The 20,125-nt window shown below is 55.5% G+C and overlaps 1 protein-coding gene across 6 annotated transcripts in view; it reads right to left on the minus strand.

Annotated features, from left to right (window-relative positions):
- The window catches only part of GTF2IRD1 (GTF2I repeat domain containing 1), a 116,036-nt gene that overhangs the window by 15,556 nt on the left and 80,355 nt on the right, over positions 1 to 20,125 (minus strand). For 5 of the 6 annotated variants that reach the window (XM_061153392.1, XM_061153393.1, XM_061153394.1 and 2 more), the window contains 2 exons: positions 19,025 to 19,208; positions 18,140 to 18,168 (listed from right to left, as the gene is read on the minus strand). In XM_061153392.1, coding sequence (XP_061009375.1) covers positions 18,140 to 18,168; positions 19,025 to 19,208 — 213 coding nt within the window. Of the gene's footprint in view, positions 1 to 13,679; positions 15,007 to 18,139; positions 18,169 to 19,024; positions 19,209 to 20,125 lie in introns of those variants that run through there. The other variant, XM_061153396.1, reaches the window with a different exon arrangement.

Here is a 20,125-nt window from a genome sequence, read left to right on the forward strand (position 1 = left end):
TGCCCCAGGCTGGCACTTCCCCTGCCCATGTTTGCTTTTTCCAGCTTTCTGGTTTCTCTCTCTATGGTCTGCCCCAGGAGCTCCCATCTTGTCCTTTCTAATCGGCTGTCTGTTAGCCCAAGGATTAAACGAATTTTGCCTGGGGAAAGCAAGCAACCAAGCTTATTAAATCACAGCCATGCTGGGTACACAGTTTTAAGCCAGGCAGCTCAGGGTGACGCCTGGGGTGGCCCCACATCACTCTCCAGAGGCAAAGTACAAGAGCCCGGAGCAGCCTGGCCTTTCTGCGCCGAGTCTGAGGTGCCCAGCTCAGGCTGATGACTGTGTGCTGAGAACCACGTTCCAAAATGACACAGAGGAAGCCAGCAGCGAGAGAGGGGAGAGCCCAGATCTCTGGGGGAAGAACATAATAACTATTTCTCCTCTCTCCTCTCGAAGCAGCCTCTCCTCTCTGCCGGGCTTGGACTGGGCGATCCAGCCATAAACCAGACCCACAGACTTCCCTAGTGGTCCAGTGCTTAAGAAGAATCTGCCTGCCAATGCAAGTGACCCAGGTTCAATCCCTGGTCCAGGAAGATCTAATATGTGGCAGGGCAACTAAGCCCTTGTGCCTTACATCCCGAAACAAGAGAAACGACTGCAATGAGAAGCCCACACACTGCAACTAGAGAAAGCCCATGCACAGCAGCGAAGACCCAGGGCAGTCAGAAATAAATAAATTCACTAAAATAATCACAATTATTTTTAATTGTTATTTTTGATTGTCACCTGGCTTCCCAGGTGGCGCTAGTGGTAAAGAATCCACCTGCTGATACAGGAGATGCAAGAGATGCGGGTTTGATCCCTGGGTCAGGAAGATTCCCTGGAGAAGAAAATGGCAATATTCCACTCCAGTATTCTTGCCTGGAGAATCCCATGAACAGAGAAGCCTGGTGGGCTACAGTTCACGGGGTTGCAAAGAGCACACACACACAGAATGATAATAATAATTTAAAATAAAAAAGTAGACCCAGGTGGGCCTGGCTCTCAAGAGACCAGAAGGTGGATATCCAGGGGCACCCCACCTTGGTGGAATAGCTGCCTTGTGCAGGGAGCAGGGGTCGCTCAGATGGGGGATGAGCCACGTCGTTCCCCGGGCCCCCATGACTTGTAGGATACTTCGCTTTCCTGGCCCGGGCCTTCGCCAGGATGAAAGGGTACACTCAGTTCACCTCTTAACTCTTTCCAGGATCTGTATGTAGGGGCAGCAGGAGTTCCGTCATCTGTCTTACAGATGGACAAACTGAAGCTCAGAGAGGGGACGGCCGTGCTGCAGTGGGGTGGAAGCCCTCACCCGTGATCTCATGTACCCAAGAGAATCTTTCCTACGTGTGCCAAAGGAAACATGCTCAGGTGGGCGAAGGAGCAATCTTAGTAACGGCAAGTAACAGCAAGACTCAGATAGCCTAGGACAGGAGAATGAATGAATCGATCGTGGTGTAGTCAATGCAGTGGAATATTACGGAGCCCTGAAAACAAACAGCTACGGCCACACATTTTAACACTATGTTACGTCTTATAGAGTGACAGAAGCAAGTTCCAGACTTTCTATAATAGGATACCTTGGGGACTTCGCCGGTGGTCTGGAGGTTAAGAATTTGCCTTCCAGCGCAGGGAATGCAGGTTTGATCTCTGGTTAGGGACCTAAGATCCCACGTGTGACAAGATCCCATATGCTGCCGAGCAGCTAAGCTGGTGATGAGGAGCCCGAATGCCACAACTAAGACCCTATGCAGCCAAAAATAAATAGATACATAAATTAAAAAAAAAAAACCTCTAAAAAATAAGACACCTGGGTTATAAAAGTGAAAAAAATTAAGCAAAGTGAAAAAATTTTGGTTTAAGCAAGTCTTTTATGCAATAGACATATTTTTTTAGAAAAATAAACCTGAGCAGTGATTAAATCACAGGGGATGACACCATCAAAGACATTTTTTGGGAATTTCAATATAAACTATATACTAGATGAGAGGGAGTTAGCAAGTTTCGTAAGTGTGACAACGATATTATGGGTCTGCAAAAAAGAAGAGCATTGTTCTGGAGAGATGTGTGTTGAAATATTTAGGCATGAAGAGTCAAGACATGCCTGCAAGTCATTTTGATGGAGAAAGAGGCAGAGACAGAAACCAACGGGGGTGGGGTCTGTGGGTAGGAGAGAGACAGGAGGGAGGGAGGGAAGGAACTTGGCAAAATGTTAAGAATTAATGTGCTGCGCTTAGTCGCTCAGTTGTGTCCAATTCTTTGCAACCTCATGGACTGCAGCCCACCAGGCTCCTCTGTCAATGGGATTCTCCAGGCAAGAATACTGGAGTGGGTTGTCATGCCCTCCTCCAGGGGATCTTCCTGACCCAGGGATCGAACCCAGGTCTCCTGCATTGCAGGTGGATTCTTTACTGTCTGAGCCACCAGCTCCCAAAGACTCCAGGCAGTCCAGTGGTTAGGACTCCACTCTTTCACTGCAGAAGGCCCAGGTTCAACCCCTGGTTTGGGGAACTAAGATCCAGTAAGACAAGAGTCTTGGCCAAAAAAAACAAAAAAAGAAGAATAATCAGTGAATTCAGTGAAAGAAAATACTGACAGGCATTATACTATTCTTTTTTTCCTGTAGTTTTGCAATTTTTCAGGGAAAAAACACCCCAAGAGAATGAGACACATAAAATTCAGAATATTTGTTCTAGGGAGGGAGGTGGACAAAATGAAGGAGAGCATGTGGGTGGGTGTATGTTACTGGCTCTGTTCTGATTCTTAGATTCTTAGAGGTGGTGGGTTCATGGGCATTCACTGTAGTATTTATTATCAAGCGCCCAAACAAGTATGTATGAATATGAATGAAAAAATAAAAAATAATGAATAGTAAATGCAGTGTGGTATCCTGCACTGGAGTCTGGAATGTGAAGAGGATATCAATGAAAAAACTGCAGAAATCTAGCCTGAAGCTTAGTTCATTGCAGGCACCACCTGATGTTGAGTTTTGACAAGTGGACCACGGTTCTACAAGACATTAGTGTTCTACATGGGTGAGACTGTATTTGGGAATTCTGTACTATCTTTGCAAGTATTTGTAAATGAAAAATTATTTCAAAATAAAAAGGTACAGCCATCAACCAATTGATCGCTCGTTACAAGCAGGGATGGATGGCAGAGTGAGTCACGTGCTGGGGACCACGATGGAGCTGATCAGTGCGTGGGGTTCCCTGGGGAGGGGGAGGGGAGGGAAGAAGCCACGCCTTCTCTCCCAGGGTTCTCTCGGGCCAGGCTCTGTGCCTCCATCAATCCATCTCCCTTCCCCAGGATGGAGGTGGGTGGCGGGTGGACCACAGCCTGCCTGGGCAGGTGATCCAGGTTCCTCCTGGAGCCCAGCTGCCTGGCCTCCAGCTGACCCACTGCAACAAGAGCCTGAAACAATGGCCAACGGAGGGCTGTTTGGCCGGGGCCTCCCCTTCTGGGGCTCCTCCAGGCCCTCCCATCTGCCGAACACTAGGATGCAAGCCCTCCATCGGCTAACGACACATGCCTGGCGGAGACAGGACCTGGTGATTCACACAGTGATGCTCTTCATTCCTCACGACAAGCCTGACCTCCAGGTGTTAGGATCTCCATTTTACAGATAAGGAACCTGAGGCTCAGAGGCGTCAAGGTGCCTGGTCAAAGCCGCCAAGGCCACATGGTTTCCAATGGCTGGAACTGAGGCTCAAACCCAAGTCTCTCTGACCCCTGGGTGCCAACTTCCCACCTGAGAACAGCCCAGCAGCTTGGCAGAGGGCTTCCTGCCAAATTCTCTTGCAGCTCCATTTAACTGTAAATTAAAAATTCGCTTGCAGCTTGAACCTGCAAGACAGGCTGGGCAGAGCAAACATCAGGTTTTCTTGGGGGGGCGGTCTATCCTGGATGGACGATCTGGGGAGCGGACATACTCATGGCCCTTCCCAAGGGAAGTTACCTTCTTCCCTCTCCCCTCCCCTTCCCTCCTTCACGGTCCCAAGGCCAACAAGGCCTAGGCTGAACTGTGGCCACGACTGGCCAGGTGCAGAAGGCCGCCCACTAAGTGTGATTGGCAGAGCATCAGTGCCCAACTTGGGCAAGGTGGGCAGAGGCAGTCAGCTGACCACATAGGCTGGGGCTCCGCTGTGCCAGAGGGCAGGGAGAAAGAAAGTATTTTGAGGCCACAATCCTTAGCCTACAACAGTGGCGAACTCTGCAGCTGGGGACCTGAGAACAGATGCTCCCTGTGGGCCGAGCATGTGGTCTGTCTGCACGTATTCACGTTTACAGCCCCAGAACCCACAGAACATCACAAGCACTCGGCAAATAACTGCCCGAGAAATTAAACTCCCATGTGCCAGGCACTCTTCTTAGACCTCGGCACGGATTCATTCACTTAATCCTCCCGACAACACTAGGAAGCTGGCCCTAGGAGTATCTCCCTCCTGCAGATGGGGGGACAGAGGCACAGAGAGAAAGCCATCTGCCCAGGGGACACAGAGAGTGAGTAGGAAGCCACGATTCATCCCAGATCACTGACCCCCTGGCAGTACAGCCTCTCCGCCGATGCTGCGAGGACAGGCAGAGGGTCTGAAATCATACTGAAGGCTCATCACGACTCAGTTTCTGCACGTGGGGAGGAACCTGATCTTCCTTCTACCCCATCCAGCTTTCTCTGCACCCATAAGCCCAAACCCATGTTTCCACCTGCCTCCCCAAGCACCTTTGCGCTGCACATCCCTGCCCAGGCTCTCCCCAGGCCTCCCTCAAACCTGTCCCTCCTCCCATCTCGTGGGTCCCTGGCCCCACCCTCCCACGCGGTCACTCAGGAGGGAAACCTCAGCTGAATAGTGGCCCCCAAAGCTGTCCATCCCCTAATCCCTGGAGCCTGTTTCTTCACATGGCAGAAGGGACTGTGCTGCTACGCTTAAGGATCTTGAGACGGGGAGACGATGCAGGATTATTCGAGTGGACCCCAGATGCAATCACAAGAGTCCCTGGAAGAAGGAGGCAAGGTCAAAAGCAGAAGGAGTGCGCACAACAGAAGTTGGATGGATGAGCTCTGAGGATGCAGGAGGGGCCACAGGCCAAGGAAGGCAGGCAGCCTCTAGAAGATGGAAAGGACAAGGAAACAGATTCCCCCGAAGAGCCTTTCGGAGGAACCCGCCATGTGGACCTCCTGACTCCTCCTGTAAGGAAGTGAACCTGTGTTGCTTTCAGCCAGAGTTACTTCAGCCACAGGAAACTCCACCCCTCTGCACCCCTTTGCCTCCAGCTACATTTTTTTCAGGGCGTCCCAGGTGGTAAAGAACCCATCTGCCAATGCAGGAGACATAAGAGATGTGGGCTTGATCCCTGGGTTGGGAAGATCTCCTGGAGGAAGAAATGGCAACCCATTCCAGTATTCTTGCCTGGAGAATCCCCTGGACAGAGGAGCCTGGCGGGCTGCAGTCTATAGGGTTGCAAAGAGTCAGACACGACTGAAACGACTTAGCACGCATGGTTTTTCAAGTAAGCGTGTATGGATGTGAGAGGGGGACCAATAAAGAAGGCTGAGGGCCCAAGAATTGATGCTTTCACACTGTGGCGTTGGAGAAGACTCTTGAGAGTCCTGTGGACTGCAAGGAGATCAAACCAGTCAATCCTAAAGGAAGTCAACCCTGAATATTCATGGAAATGACTGATGCTGAAGCTGAAGCTCCAATACTTTGGCTACCTGATGCGAAGAGCTGATTCACTGGAAAAGATCCTGATGCTGGGAAAGACTGAAGGCGAAAGAAGGGGGAGGCAGAGGATGAGATGGTTGGATGGTATCACCGACTCAATGGACATGAGTTTGAGCAAACTCCAGGAGACAGTGGAGGACGGAGGAGCCTGGCGGGCTACAGTCCATGAGGTTGGGAAGAATCAAACATGACTTAGTGACTGAACAACAACAAAATCCAGGTACATCCTGTCACCTTTGATGCAGCAAGAACATCTCAGCTGGCCTCCCTGAATCCATCCTCTCCTCTGCAAGTCACTCAGATTTATCTAAACAGTCTGTTTGACCATGTCCTTCTGTTGCTTTAAACTCGCTGAGGGCCTCTCTGTTGTCCATGGGGCAAATCCATTCTCCTTCCCCTGGTGAACAAGACCCTCTGCTGGAGTTTTCACCCAGCCCTGCACTCCCTGGGTCCCCACCTGAGAGGTGGAGGGGAACCTGCTGTTTCATGAAACAGACAACGGAAGCCCAGGCCTCCTCTACTTTGTGGGGAGGAGAGGAAGCCTCTTCCCGCTCACCTTGTGCAGCATCTATAATCCTGAGCAGTGGAGACTGGGGCCGGCTAAGAAGCCATCGTCGCTCAGGGCCTGACCTCTGATGTCCTTGCAAGATGCTCAGCCACGTCTCTGGGCCGTGGGAGCCTCAGGGTCACAAGGGGAGAAGGGCCTCCTCCCAGGGAGAAGGGGGTTCTTCCACTAACCCCCAGGACACCACCCTCTCCTGGCTCCTCCCGGTTTTCTCCTGACCTGCAAAGACCGAAGGTACCAGGGTCCTGACACTCTGACTCCACTCACTCCTGATGATCTCGTTCTGTTTGGGCTTTATTTATGTATTTTTATTTTTTGGCCTCACTAGGCAGCATGTGGGATCTTTGTTCCCGGACGATGGATGTGCCCCCCTGAATTGGAAGTGCGGAGTCTTAACCACTGGACCACCAGGGAAGTCCCCGTTTGGGCTTCAAATATTACCAGCAATGCGCTTGTGATTCTTCAAATGACACATCATTTGATGTGATCACATTCTGAATCCCCTGCTTGCATGTCAAACTGCTCTTGGAGATGTGTGTGCATGCTCAGTCGTGTCTGACTCTTTGCGACCCCAAGGACTGTAGCCTGCAGGTCCTCTGTCCTTGGGATTCTCCAGGCAAGATCACTGGAGTGGGTTGCCATTTCCTCCTCCAGGGGATCTTCCTGACTCCAGGATCGAACCCGCATCTCCTGTGTCTCCTGCACTGGCAGGCAAATTCCTTACCACTGAGCCACCTGGGAAGCTCCCAGACTTAATAAGCCCCCAACATGCCTGAGACCTCCCCCAGTCCCTTTTCCAGAACCTCTTCCTGCATCTTCTGAATCTCAGCTACCTACTGACACCTCCACCCTTGCAGAAGCTCAGTCCAAATCCCTGAGGTCAAGCTTGACTCCCCCCACCCATCCTCTTGCTCACAGCCCCCACCAGCAAACTGTTGGTTTTAGCTACAAACTCTGCCCAGAGTTGAAAACTCACCCCCAGCTACAGCCACCCCCGGGCCTCGCTTGCGTTGCTTCGACCACCTCCTTACATCGCCCCCGCTGCCTCCCTGCATGTCCTCACCCAGCAGCCTGAAGGGTCCTGTTAGATCCTAAACTGGATTCTGTTTCTCCTCTGCTCCAAAGCCTGCACTGGCTCCCAGCTCCCTCGGAATAAGGGTCGGCATCCTGATCCAGCTCCCACAATCGGCCTTCTCTCCCACTTCCACCCCATCTCCTACCATGTCCTCCACTGGACCTCACCTCCCACCCAGGCAGGGGGACTCAGGGCCTCTGCAGTCGATACTTGGCCTGCAAGGTTCTTCCCTACGTGACCGCCCCCCCCTGGCTCACTACTGCCCCCTTCAGGCCTTTGCTCACAGGCTATCCCTGGCCACCCCCACATCAACTGCTGCAACTCCCTAAAAATAAACACAACCTCTCCTATCTGACTCTCAGCCCTCAACATCTGGTACCCTTGATCCTTCGCACATCGTCTGTTCTCTGCAACCACACCAGAATGTAAATCCCATGAGGCGAGAAAGTGAAGAAAGCGAAGAAAGGTGAAGAAAGTGAAAGTGTCACTCACTCAGTTGTGTCCAACTCTTTGCAGCCACATGGACTGTAGCCTACCAGGCTCCTCTGTCCATGGGATTCTCCAGGGGGTCTTCCCTACCCAGGGATCGAGCCCTGGTCTCCTGCCTTGCAGGCAGATTCTTTACCGTCTGAGCCACCAGGGAAGCCCTCAGCCCAGTGTCCGGTCCAGCGGACACTTCGGGACTGTTCATGGACTAAGTAACTGGCCTTTTGCTCCCAAACCTGAAGGGGTCCCTTCTGCAGGCTGTGTTGTCCTGTCCCCAAGCCTGCAGAGGGACTACAGAGGGTCCCAGTGTCCCCATCCCCGCCTCCCACCACCACGAGGTCTCTTTTGCTACCAGACCCCTGGAGGTGGCTCAGACGGTTAAGAATATGCCTGCAATATAGGAGACCCGGGTTTGATCCCTGGTTCGGGAAGATCTTCTGGAGGAGGCAACAGCAGCACACTCCAGTATTCTTGCCTGGAGAATCCCATGGACAGAGGAGCCTGGCGGGCTGCAGTCCACGGAATCGCAATGAGCCGGACACGACTGAGGGACTAACGCTTGCACTTTCTTTCCCTGGAGGTTGGCAAGATCCAGTCCACCCAGGAAACCACGCGTGCTGAGCCATCCTTTGTGCCCCCTCCCCCCACCCAGGCCTCCACTTTTTGTGGCTCAAAAACGCATTTATCAGCCAGAGAGCTTCGGTTGGGCACGAGGTGCCTGGTGACCCCCGAGCTGATCCCATTCCAGCCCAAATAAAGGCGATGGTTGTTCCTGTCGGCTTGGGTGGTCCCAGCTGGGGAACTAGCTTGAGTGAGGTTTTCTGGAATGCTGCAGAAGAGTTTGAAGCCCCTCACTGTTCCATCTGGGGCCCAAGCCCCCTGCCTAACAACAGCTGGGAACCTTGGGGGGGCAGAGCTGGAGGAGGACAGGGCTGGGACCACCACCAACCGCCCCAGGGGCAGGGTGGGGGGCAGCCTGTGACCCCCACTGGACCCCCACAGGCCAGGAAAGGGTGGGGTCTCCTGACACCACATTGTTCCACGGCCCACGGGGCCGCCTCGCCTGGAAGAAAGGAGGCAGGCGGCCAATTCTGGGCCTGGCAGCCGGCTGTCTGCCCACAAAGGCCTCCAGGCCCCGCCCAGCAGATGCCAGCTCCTCCCGGAATGGCAGAAGGGAGACCATTACTGGAGCCTAATTAACAAAGAAAAGCAGAGATAATTAAGTGGAGAAACATGTGGCGGGCGCTGGAATTGTGATATCTTTAGAAACTTGAGAAAGGACGATCTTATTTTGAGCCCTCAAGAGCCTGTCGGAGTTGGAAGGGTGGAGAGGGGGTGCGGTAGGGAAGAGAAGAAGGGGGCGTGTGTATGACAAGGCCGTAGGGTGGACCATGGAGGCTGTCCCTGCTCCATGTGACCTCAAGGCCGAGAGATAGCAAGTTTACTTTCCCAGGTCAAAGACAGTATGTTAATTCATCCAAGGTCACAGACAGTAAATCCAAGGTCACCTAGCTCCTGAGTGGGGCCAGCAGGGGACTTCTTCCTGTTCCTATTCAGTCCTTTCCCCAATGCCCTCTGCTGGGGTCACTGTCAGGCCCTTCTCCGGAAAGTCCACCCCTCCCAGCACCCAATGAGCGACAGCAGACCTAGAAGAGGCCCCATGGGGACAATGACAAGAGGTGCCATGTGGGGCTGGGGCCATTCTCTGCTCATGAAAAGTGAAAGTATTAGTCGCTCAGTCGTGTCTTACTCTTTGCAACCCCAGGGGCTGCAGCCCGCCAGGCTCCTCTGTCCACGGGATTCTCCACGCAAGAATACTGGAGTGGGTTGCCATGCCCTCCTCCAGGGGATCTTCCTCATCAAGGGATGGAATCTGCATCTCCTGCATTGGCAGGCAGATTCTTTTCCGTCTGAGCCACCGGGGATCCTTCCCGCAAAAGGGATCACAGCCCTCCCCTTGGCAGACCCTTCACCCAGAGCTGAGCTTCTCAAACTGGGCCTCAGGCAACACTGGGGTGGGAAGTAGGTCAAACGGGATGCCAGCAAGTCATATTTTCTCAGCAGAATGTAATCTGACAGAGTTCCTTAAATGAAAAGCCAAGTGGAGGGTTTATGGAGCAGGGCCCTTCTGAGGTAAAGCTGGGGCCCAGCAGAGCTTGGACCCTGGCCCGCGGGGGTGCTCGGGCTCCGGCCGTGGGGACGTCAGCGGAAGGGCTTGCCAAGGCCGGGTCTGCAGGGTCCAGTCCACGCTGCAAAGCCAGGCCTTCCAGGCCCTCCACGCTCCGGCCTGGCCGGCCTTGCCCGCCCGAACACAACAGGCCATTTATTCCTCTTCTTCTTGCCTCGCTGGAGCACCCAGGACAGCCCTGGTGTGGCTGGGATTTGTCCCACTCCTCAAGTAGGGGAAGGAGCCGGAGGTGCAGGGGTGGTGCAGGTCAAGGGCAAAACCGGACTTGCTGGCCTTAAGCGGAAGTCGGTAGCTCTGCTCTGACTATGGGGTCCCTAGCCCCTTTTCTCGGGTGGTGAGTGGGAGTGGGGGGGGGTTCCGGGCTGCTCACCACAGAGTTCCCTCAAGCTGGCAGGGAGGATGAGCTGCCGGAGACCAAAGAACCCAACCAAAAGAAGACGAAGCTGGCCTGAGGCCTAGGGCAACTGTGTGTTTAGCCAGAAGAGACCTGGGGCAGACAGCTGTGGGAAAGCCTGGAGCAGGGCGGCAGAGGTGTCAGTGGGTGAGGAGGCCCCCGGGTCTGCGCCCTCCCTGGTTCGAAAGGGCTGGGGCTCTGGGCAGACAGGCACAGCATGCAGAAGCCAAAGGTAGCTGCAATGGGTAAAGCCTTCCCCCATCTCCTGCAGCGCCCTGAGGTGAGTGGCTGCTTGGATGCCTCCAGTGACGGGGAACTCACTACCTAACAAGACCTCCCCCCCCACCCCACCCTTAACTGCTGTTTTTCAAGATCAGTTCTAGAATATTCATTTCCTTGATCCCTCTGGTGTTGCCTAGGCCTCTGCTGCCATCTGAGATCTGCAAAGAGCTGCCTGACTCAGCTCTTCTGACCAGCAAATCCCTCCACCTCCACCTCCTCTGTTCCTTCACAGGCTCCTCGCCCTCAAGGTCCGGTGGAGGGCAGTGAGCTCTTGGGCTCTGCCCTGGGACCTCTCTGTCCGATCCACGCTAGCCAGAGCGGTGGTTGCAGCTGCCACCTTCACCCAGGCTGGGCCCACCCCCAGGGCCACCTGCAGGCTCTGGGCACCACTTGGGTCCGGCCAATTGCACACGTGCTCCTGGGTTTCTCACAGGCCTACAGATCCGGCCCTGAAGATGGACACCACCGTCACCCTTCTGGAACCTTCTGCCCTCACTCCCCCCTGCCACCTCTAGATCCTAATTCCACCCACCCCTGGGTCCTGCAGCCCACACTGCCCCAGTTTTGCCTTCTCCCATCCACCTCAGTGGGTAGAAGAGTGGTTACCATGGTAATCATAAGACAAGATAAATCCAACCCTATTATTTCCTTGACAGAAAAAGCCTGCAATGCTATGGGAGAAAGCTTGAGTCACCAGCGTTTACGTCAAGGCCATGTATGATTCCGGCCTCATCCTGGTGCTGCCGTCCACCCCCACCGCGCAGCACCACTGGCCCAGGCTCCAGAACGGCCCAGGGGTGACTGTGACCCTGCCTTAACCACCTGACTGCTTCCTTCAGCCCCAGCGTGCTCAGCCGCAAAATGGGAACGAAGAGAGTACTGACGTTGCAGGCTTGCTGTGAAGACACCACAAGGCTCGGGTCAGAGGCCCAGGGCCAGGCATGCTGTGGGCGCTCAGTGAGGCACTGAACTTGCTCAGGGCTCAGGAAACCCAGGCTGCTGCCGTCCTACTTCCTGGGGATCAACCTGCTGGCAGACACGCATTCCAAGCCCCTGACCCTCCCTGTCCTGCCCACCTCTCCTCCCTCCAGCCATGTCTAAACCCCTTGGTCATCAACAGTGGTGGCCTCTCCAGTGTCCAGGTCATACATTCTTCCGGGACTGTTCCTTTCCATCTTCCCAGTCTTTCTCCTAGGACCCTGACTCTAGTAATCCTTCTTCCCACACCCCTCCGCCCCAAGACACACAGTCTTCTGTCCCTATCACCCTTCCCCTGTCCCTCTCTGGGCAGAGGGGCTCTGTCTGGCACATGGTCTCAGCATCCCCCATACCCCTCCTGTTCCCAGGGGGATGCCCTTCCTCTGGCCATCTCCCCATCCTGCCACTGGGTCACTCATGTCTCTAAAATCACACCATCACTATTCAATATCCAAACCCCTCTGCTAAACCCCGTTTCACCCTGTAGCTCCTACCCCTTCTCTGCCTTGTCCCTGATGAGTTCCATGTCTTTTCTCTCATTCTCCCCCCGAGTCCACGATTCCAATCAGGTCCCCTGCCCTCCTTGAAACTGCTCATGACCGCGTCACCCCGGACCCCTGGGCTGCTCCGTCCCACAGCCCCATCTCAGGCCTGACCTCGCAGCAGCACTGGGCCCGGGTGATCTGTTTCCTTCTCCAAGTTTGTCACTCAGTTTCCAGGACATCACACCCTCTGGGGGTTCACTTATCTCTCCTCTGCTCTCAGAGGGCCCCAGAGTTCTTCCTCGGACCCTTCGTGACTGTCCAGGCCCAACACTCCTACGATCCAGTTTCATGACTGATATACACGGGATACAGAATGGCTCCCGACGGCGTGTCTCCTGTGGGGCTCTCTGCAGCTGAATGCTCTTCCCCTGAGTCACGCCCTCCCCTCAAATGGGACTCTCTCTTGTTTACAGATCCAACTGCCTTCCTAACCTATTCATTTGGGTGTCAAATCGGCCCACCACTCAGATCCTACCTCCCCTCCTCCTCCAAAGTCCTGATGCCATCCTTGATCTTTCTTTCCCACATCCCTCATCCATACTCAGAAATCCTGTTGGGGGACTTCCTGGTGGTACAACAATTAAGACTTCACACTTCCATTGCAGCGGGCACAGGTTTAATCCCTGGTCTAATCCCTGGAACTAAGATCCTGCATACCGTGAGGCTTGGCCAAAAAAAAAAAAAGCAATCTTGTTGACCCTATTTTCAAAATATGTCCAGGGCCCCAGGGCCTTTGCACTGATGGACTCTTCTCCCTGAATGTCTTGACCTAGATTTCTATATGGCTTATACCCTCTCTTCATTCAGGCCTTTACTCCTGGTAGCCTCTCTAAAACTGTGCTTTTGAAAGAAAGTCCTATTTTTGTATTTGTCTCCATGGCACTCGTCACTATTGAATATATTATTTGTTTTTATTTATCTGCCTCCCCGACTAGAATATAAGCACCATGATGGCAGAGATTTTTTTTTTTTTTTTCCTATTTTGTAGTCCCAGACCTTGCTTGGCATAGAGAAGGCAGGCATTCAATAATGTTTTGTTGTTGTGCAAATAAATGAGCTGAGAGGACTGTGAGCCTAAAGGGTTAGACAGGAGTAATGTTATAGGTGCTGGTAGCCAGAAGGGGGCAGCAAAGACCTACCTAGTATGGATTGGGGGGGTGGGGTGGGAAGAGCCTGGGAGCGGGCTGTGTGACCTCCAGTGAGCTCCTTAACCTCTCTGAGCCTGTTTCCTCTTGTAGGACAGGTTGGGGAGGAAGGGGGAAAGAAGATCAAATGTGCTGGTATGGGAAGGCTTCGTAGCTGGCAGACCATTGAATGAGCAGATGTGAGGTGTCCACGGTGTGAGGAGTTGCCCTGTTGTTCACTCTTGGGGGACAGGGCTGGAATTTAACTATCATGCACCCCGAGGACAGAGCATTATAAAGTGATTTAAAGACACAGGAAAATGCTTATCTTTTAAGCATGCATGCTTGTAAGTTTATAGAATGCACAAGATATACAATTAATAAGCTTGGGGGAAATCTGGAAGAAATGTATCATCATAATAGTGAATAGCCATTTATGGACATCCCTGGTGGTCCAGTGGTTAAGAATCCGCCTGTCAAAGCAGGGGACACGGGTTCTCTTCCTGGTCCGGGAAGATTCTACATGCTGCCGGGCAACTGAGTCCGTGCACCACAAGTTGATTGAGCCCGAGCTCTGGACCCTCGAGTCACAACTACTGAAGCCCATTTGCCTAGAGCCCACGCTCCACAAGAGAAGCCTGCACACCTCAGTGAAGAGGAGCCTGCTCGCCACGACTACAGAAAGCCCATATGCATCAAATAAAAACCCAGCAGAGCCAAAAAAAAAAAAGAGAGAGAGAACCTCCTCCAGGAAGCCTTCCTGACCCCCTGGAATAACAGTAATGACTGCCAACCCCACCGGCTGAGCCCTTCCCATCACAGCTGGTCCAGAACTGACAACTTTACAAATACTTCTCTGAGTCATCAGCAGGGGGAAACCGTCCTCCACGGCTGACCCACCGCTGCCCACCACTGAGCCACCCAGATCACCTGGGGAAACAGGTATGACCAGCTCCATCTCATCAAAGAGGAAGTGGAGGCTTGGAGATGAGAAATAATGATCCCAGAGCCACATGGTTAGTAAGAGGGGTCAGGGCTCTCAGCCTGGGTCTGTCCGCACGCCAGCCTGTGCTCTCCCATGGCCCCCACACTGCCTCAGCCCTCAACCCCAAAACACATTATCTGCCACCCCTCCATGTGCCCAGGGCTCCCGCCTCCGGTACAGCCCCCCTTCCTCCAGGCTCTGGCGCCTGCCACCGTTCCACCTTCCCTCGAGACCCGATCTCTAGACCCCATTCCCCTTGGAACCCCGGGAGCTGGCCCCTATCAGGCTTCCGTGACTTTCCGACAGTCTGGGGACAGCCCTTTCTGGGGCAGGAGTGGCACCCAGTGACCTCTGGTGAACCCTCGGAGGCCCCAGGGAGCCTGGACGCCTTCCCAGCCCAGTGTGACAAGTGGCATGAGTAAGCGCAGAGCTGGCCTGCTCCGGCCCCTCCGGGCTGACACCTGGCCCGGGGAGCCAATGCCTGGAAAGGCGCTGGCAGTTCCACCTCCGAGGCCTGGGGCCAAGGCCACATTCCCGTCTCCTCTTCCAGGCAGTCTGCCATCCTCTCCGGTACCACGTGGGCAGAGAAAGCATTTCCAAGGGGCTTCCCTGGTGGCTCAGATGGTAAAGAATCTGTCTGCAATGCAGAAGACCCGAGTTTGATCCTGGGCTGAGAAGATACCCTTGGAGAAGGAAATGGCAAGCCACTCCAGTATTCTTGCTTGGAAAATTCCATGGACAGAGGAGCCTGGCAGGCTACCGTCCATGGCGTTGCAAAGAGTCAGACACAACTGAGTGACTAACATTTTCATTTTCTCTACACACAACAGGGGCTATGGGGAAAGCTGATGGGAGGGTGGGCAGACTGGCACAGAAAAATGGGGGGCAGGTGGCCGCCACGGGGTAAAGGCTGAGAGACTCAAGAAGCTGCTCAAACAGGAAGATGCGCCACCAAAACCCCCATGTGGGAGGGCGAGCCATGGTCAGTGGAAGAGGTCACCCCCGGAAGGAGGCAAAGGCTGCTGGCTGCCACTCTGTCCCCAGCGTTTCTCCCCAAAGCCCGACTCGCCACTGTTCGGTGGCTGCTCTGAATGAGGTGCCACCCATCTGGCATCAGATGGAGCAGGGAGCCAGGGGTGGGGTCAATGCTTCCTCCACTAAGGGTTGGGCATCCCAGGAAAGTCACCGAAGTTCCCTTGCCCTATTTCTTCATCCTTAAAAAAGGGACAGAAGGACTTTCCTCGTGGTACAGTGGATAAAAACCCGCCTGCCAGCACGGGGGACACGGGTTTGATCCCTGGTCGGGGAAAACTCCACACGCCATGGAGCAACCAAGCCCGTGTGCCTCAACTACTGAGCCTGCATGCTGCAACTCCTGAAGCCCACGAGCCCTAGAGGCTGTGCTCCACAAGAGAAGCCACTGCGATGAGAAGCCTGCGCACCACAAAGCTCCAGCTTGCTGCAACTAGAGAGAGCCCACGCGCAGCAGTGAAGGCCCTGCACAATCCAAAAAAAAAAAAAAGAAAAAGGCGGGGGGGTGGTGGCGGGCAAGGGAGAGAAAAAGGTAACAGGGCCAAGCGCTGAACTCATAGCCCAGCACACATCAGGGGTCAGAAATGACGTTTTCTTGTTTTGTTTTCAAACTCATAAAAATACATGCATGCTTCTGGAGCTGCTGTATTTTCAGCCTCCACGGGGCCTGGGTAGGAAGGCCTGGGGAGCACAGGCCATGCAGAGGGGAGGCCAATGGGCCGCCTCGCAGTGTTTCTCCAGCAGACGGAGGCCTGCCCGCTCCCATGACGGCCGCTCGTAGGAGCAGGACGGACACTGCCCAGCACGGACACCTACTGGGCAGAAACGGAAGTCGGGGTGGGCAGCGGCTTGAAGCTGATTCAGTGGTACAAGTGCTACGGGGTCGCGGGGACCCTGCTTTGGGGCAGGCGAGTGGACCACAGGCCGCCGGCCGCGATCCTGGAGCCAGGCAGGTCCACAGCCAGCCGGGTGGCCTGTCATAGGGCAGGAATGGGCCCGGGAATGCGATGAGAAGGGGACCCACAGGCCTGTGATGTCCTCACGAGCACCTGGGCCCTCCTTTCCGTGTTCTGTCCTGCAGCCCCCGGCAGCCGCGGGCCCCACCTCCCCACGGGGGCGACCTGCTCCAGATCACGGGCCCAGAGGCCGGCCAGGCCACCTGCTGGCCGTGTGACGCAGGCACATCGCTGAGATGTGAGTCTCAGTTTTCCCCTGAAAGTCGGGCTCTCGTCCCGAACCCCCAGCTCTAAGGAGTAAACGAGATGCCTCCTGTGTGTGTCCATCGCTGTAACCTTGGTACCCAGCACACTGCCTGGCAATGGGAGGAAGGAACTCCAGAAACACGTGTAAAACGGACCCAGGTGAAGTGGTCCGCACTGGGTCTGATGCCCAGAAACCTCTTGGCAAGGTTTCCGCCAGGGCCACCGTCTCTACCTTACTGACATCATCTGATTGCACCTCTGAGAGTTCTAGAAAAACCCCTTGGGCCTTGGATTCCTGTTGCTCACCCATCTGACCACCTGCTTCTCCTTCCCTCTCCTCCTGGCTCTCCCGAGGCCCCGTCAGAGCCTTCCTCTCCTGAAATCCTCTCCCACCACCCCTTCCCTCTGCTTCTCCTCCTGGGGGTCCCTGCAGCCGACAGCAGCTGCCACATCACTGTACCCCTTGGTGAGTCTGATCCTTCCAGGTCAACCCCTCCCCAGAAGCCCACCAAGCCAGGCCAGGGCTCAGGGAACAGATCCAGGCAGGAGGGTCAGGGTGCACAGAGATGGGTGGTGAGTGATGTGGCCGGGGCCATGACATCGAATTCCTGCTGTTTAGTCGCTAAGTTGTGTCTGACTCTTGCGACCCCATGGACCGTAAACCACCAGGTTCCTCTGTCTGTGGAATTCTCCAAGCAAGAATACCGGGGAGTGGGTAGCCAGTCCCTTTTCCAGGGGATCTTCCCGACCCAGCAATCGAACCCATGTCTCCTGCATCGCAGGTGGATTCTTTACCACTGAGCCACCAGGGAAGCCCTCAGATTCCAGTACTGCAGGCTCTTCATGTCTCCAGGACAGCCTCCCCAAGGGCCCGGGGCTGCCAGCGGCTCTGGGTCGGAGGGGAGGAGAAGAAGCAAGGCTCTGGGCCCAGCACAGGCACCCACCTCCTCGGAGGCCTGGGCCATCCCTCAGTGCTGATCGGGTGGTCGTGTCCCCCCCACGGGGACAGCCTCTGCTCATTCAGGGCTTGGGAGAGCCAGGACATAGCCTGGGGGAGGGTGGATGGGAGTGGATGCCTTGAAAAGGGCCAGGAGAGGCGTTTTACAAAGTGGGTAAATGCTTACCCACATCTCACCACCAGGCTCGTGGGTTCCCACGCAGACACCCCTTCCTCTGAAGTTAGGAACCCACCTGCCATCAACCTGCTCAGCAAGGCCCCTCATGCGGGAAGTTGGGGGTCACTGACCCAGCCGGGCCCTTCCCTCCTGAATCCCCGCTGGGTGAAGCTTAAAAGTCACCTGTGCCCCGCCACCATCCCTTTCTGTGACAAAGGAACCGGGTCCAGATTCTAACTTGACCTTCCTCCCCGCTTCCCCCAGCCTGGGGCCAGTTCCCAGGGCAGACACGGCGGGGCTCCAGCTCTGGGGCCCCAGAAGCTGGGCCCCACAGTGAGCTCCGCTCTGGCCTCTGCCCCTAGCGCCATGGCCTGCGCCTGCCCCCACGCCAAGTGGCCCTCCCATAGCCAGCGCCTCTTACCAGGCTTCGGGATGAGTCCTTGGAAAGGCCTGAAAAAGAAACAGAGTCGGGAGTGTCAGGGGAGGGTCTGGGAGCTTGTGAGGAATGTGTGGGGCCCACCCCAGACCAGCTAAACCAGTGTCTGCAGTTTGGGGGGTGCGGTGGTGGGCTGCATGGTATGGACTGTGGGATCTTAGTTCCCTGACCTGGGATCAAACCCGGGACCAGGGCAGTGAGAGCACCGAGTCCTAATCCTCGGACGGCCAGGGAATTCCCCAGAAACTGCATTTAACAGGATGCCTGGGGCTCCGTGTGCACGGGACCCTGGGACGCTGGGATCCTGGGACTCTGGGACTTTGGTATCCTGGGACCCTGGGTCTCTGGGACCCTGGAACCCCAGGATGCCGGGATCCTGGGACCCTGGGATCTTGGGACGCTGGGATGCTGGGACGCTGGGACCCTGGGACGCTGGGACCCTGGGACGACTGGCAGGGCCTCTGGGCACCAGGTGGAGCAGGGTCTCCCACTGGCACCACCCTGCCGGCTCCGCAGCGCCATGCGTATCACTGTCTCGGTATCCTCCCCTCTGACACGGGGCAAGGCCTCTCTCCCAGGGGAACGGGAATGCAGCGAGCAGCCACCGAGGCAGGGAGACGGGGCCCATGAAGGCTGTCCCTGCTATGGTGTACGGGGGGTGCGGGGGACCTAGTCTCATCTCTTTGAGGCTCTCTGCACCCCAGCTGGCCTGCAGGCCCCCCTCCTCCAACCCCCAGGATCCAGGTGGTGCTGGGAAAGCCGCCTTGTCCAGCTGGAAGGCCAGGATGACCCGAAGGCCAGGCCAAGGGTCCACAACTCGAGGCCCCGCCCGGCCCTTGCCTCCTCTCTCTTCCCCCGTTCCCTGAGTACCTGGTGACGGTGAACTTGATCTTATCAGCCACCGCGAGGATCCTCTCCAGGTTCTGGGAGCCAAAGGTGCAAGGCTTTCGGAATGGGATCCCCGGGGGCAGCCCCTCGATGATGACTGAGCCGGGGTTACTCTTGATCCGCTTGTAGGGCACCTGGACCGGGTACTTGATGCCCAAGGCCTCCCCTGCAGACGAGAGGGACGCAGAAGTGGTCGGGAGCCACAGGCAGGGCTGGTGTGTTGTCAGCAGCCAGGGGTGCTCTCCATACGAGTGTGATACACCCCTGCACATCTGGGAATGGGGGGTGTCGTGTAGTGCTACAGACAGGCACAATCAGTAGGGGACCGGGAAGTGGGGGGCCTTAGGGGGCTGGGGTGTGGGTCTGTGCCCAAGCCAGGCCGAGGAGCAGGCACGGGATATGTGGCTATGGTTGCTGGGGAGAAGACCGCTCCTAACGTGTCAGCCTCACAGCTTGAGAATCTGAAAGCCAACTTGCAGATGGTACCTTGTGGGCACATGTGGTCCTTCCCTACAATGCCTGATCCTCCTTCCTCTGTAAGGTTCCGACTCACCCTGGCTCTGGACCGGCCTGGCCTGAGAAGGCAGATCACAAGTGGGAGCAGGGAAGCCAGCTAGGGTGCGGCTCAGACCTCAGGGCCCTCTTTCTGGGGCTCAGCCTCACTCCCGCTGCCCACCTTCTGCAGAGGGCAGTGGCAGGTCCATCCCAGGCCCTGTACTTTGTCCTACAGCCTGGGGGCTGTCCTGAGGCCACTGCTGACCCACTCTGAGCTGCTGTCTGCTGTCAGGCTGACAAGAACATCCATGGCTCCCTGACTAGGTGGGGTGTACCATGGGAGGATCCTGTGGACCAAGGGCTAGACACCCCTAAGTGTCCCAGATAGCCCGCTTATGAAGACAAGCCTGCAGAAATCTCCCACGTCTTGGACAAGCAGAAACAGCTGAACTTTTTCTGGGCAATAAACTAATTTTTATCTCATGGACACTGGGAATGGTATCCAGTTCCAGTTATAGTCGCTCAGTTGTGTCTGACTCTTTGCGACCCAATGAAACGCAGCACGCCAGGCCTCCCTGTCCATCACCA

Source organism: Dama dama, chromosome 10 (genome assembly GCF_033118175.1).
Source record: "Dama dama isolate Ldn47 chromosome 10, ASM3311817v1, whole genome shotgun sequence".
Lineage (NCBI taxonomy): Eukaryota > Metazoa > Chordata > Mammalia > Artiodactyla > Cervidae > Dama > Dama dama.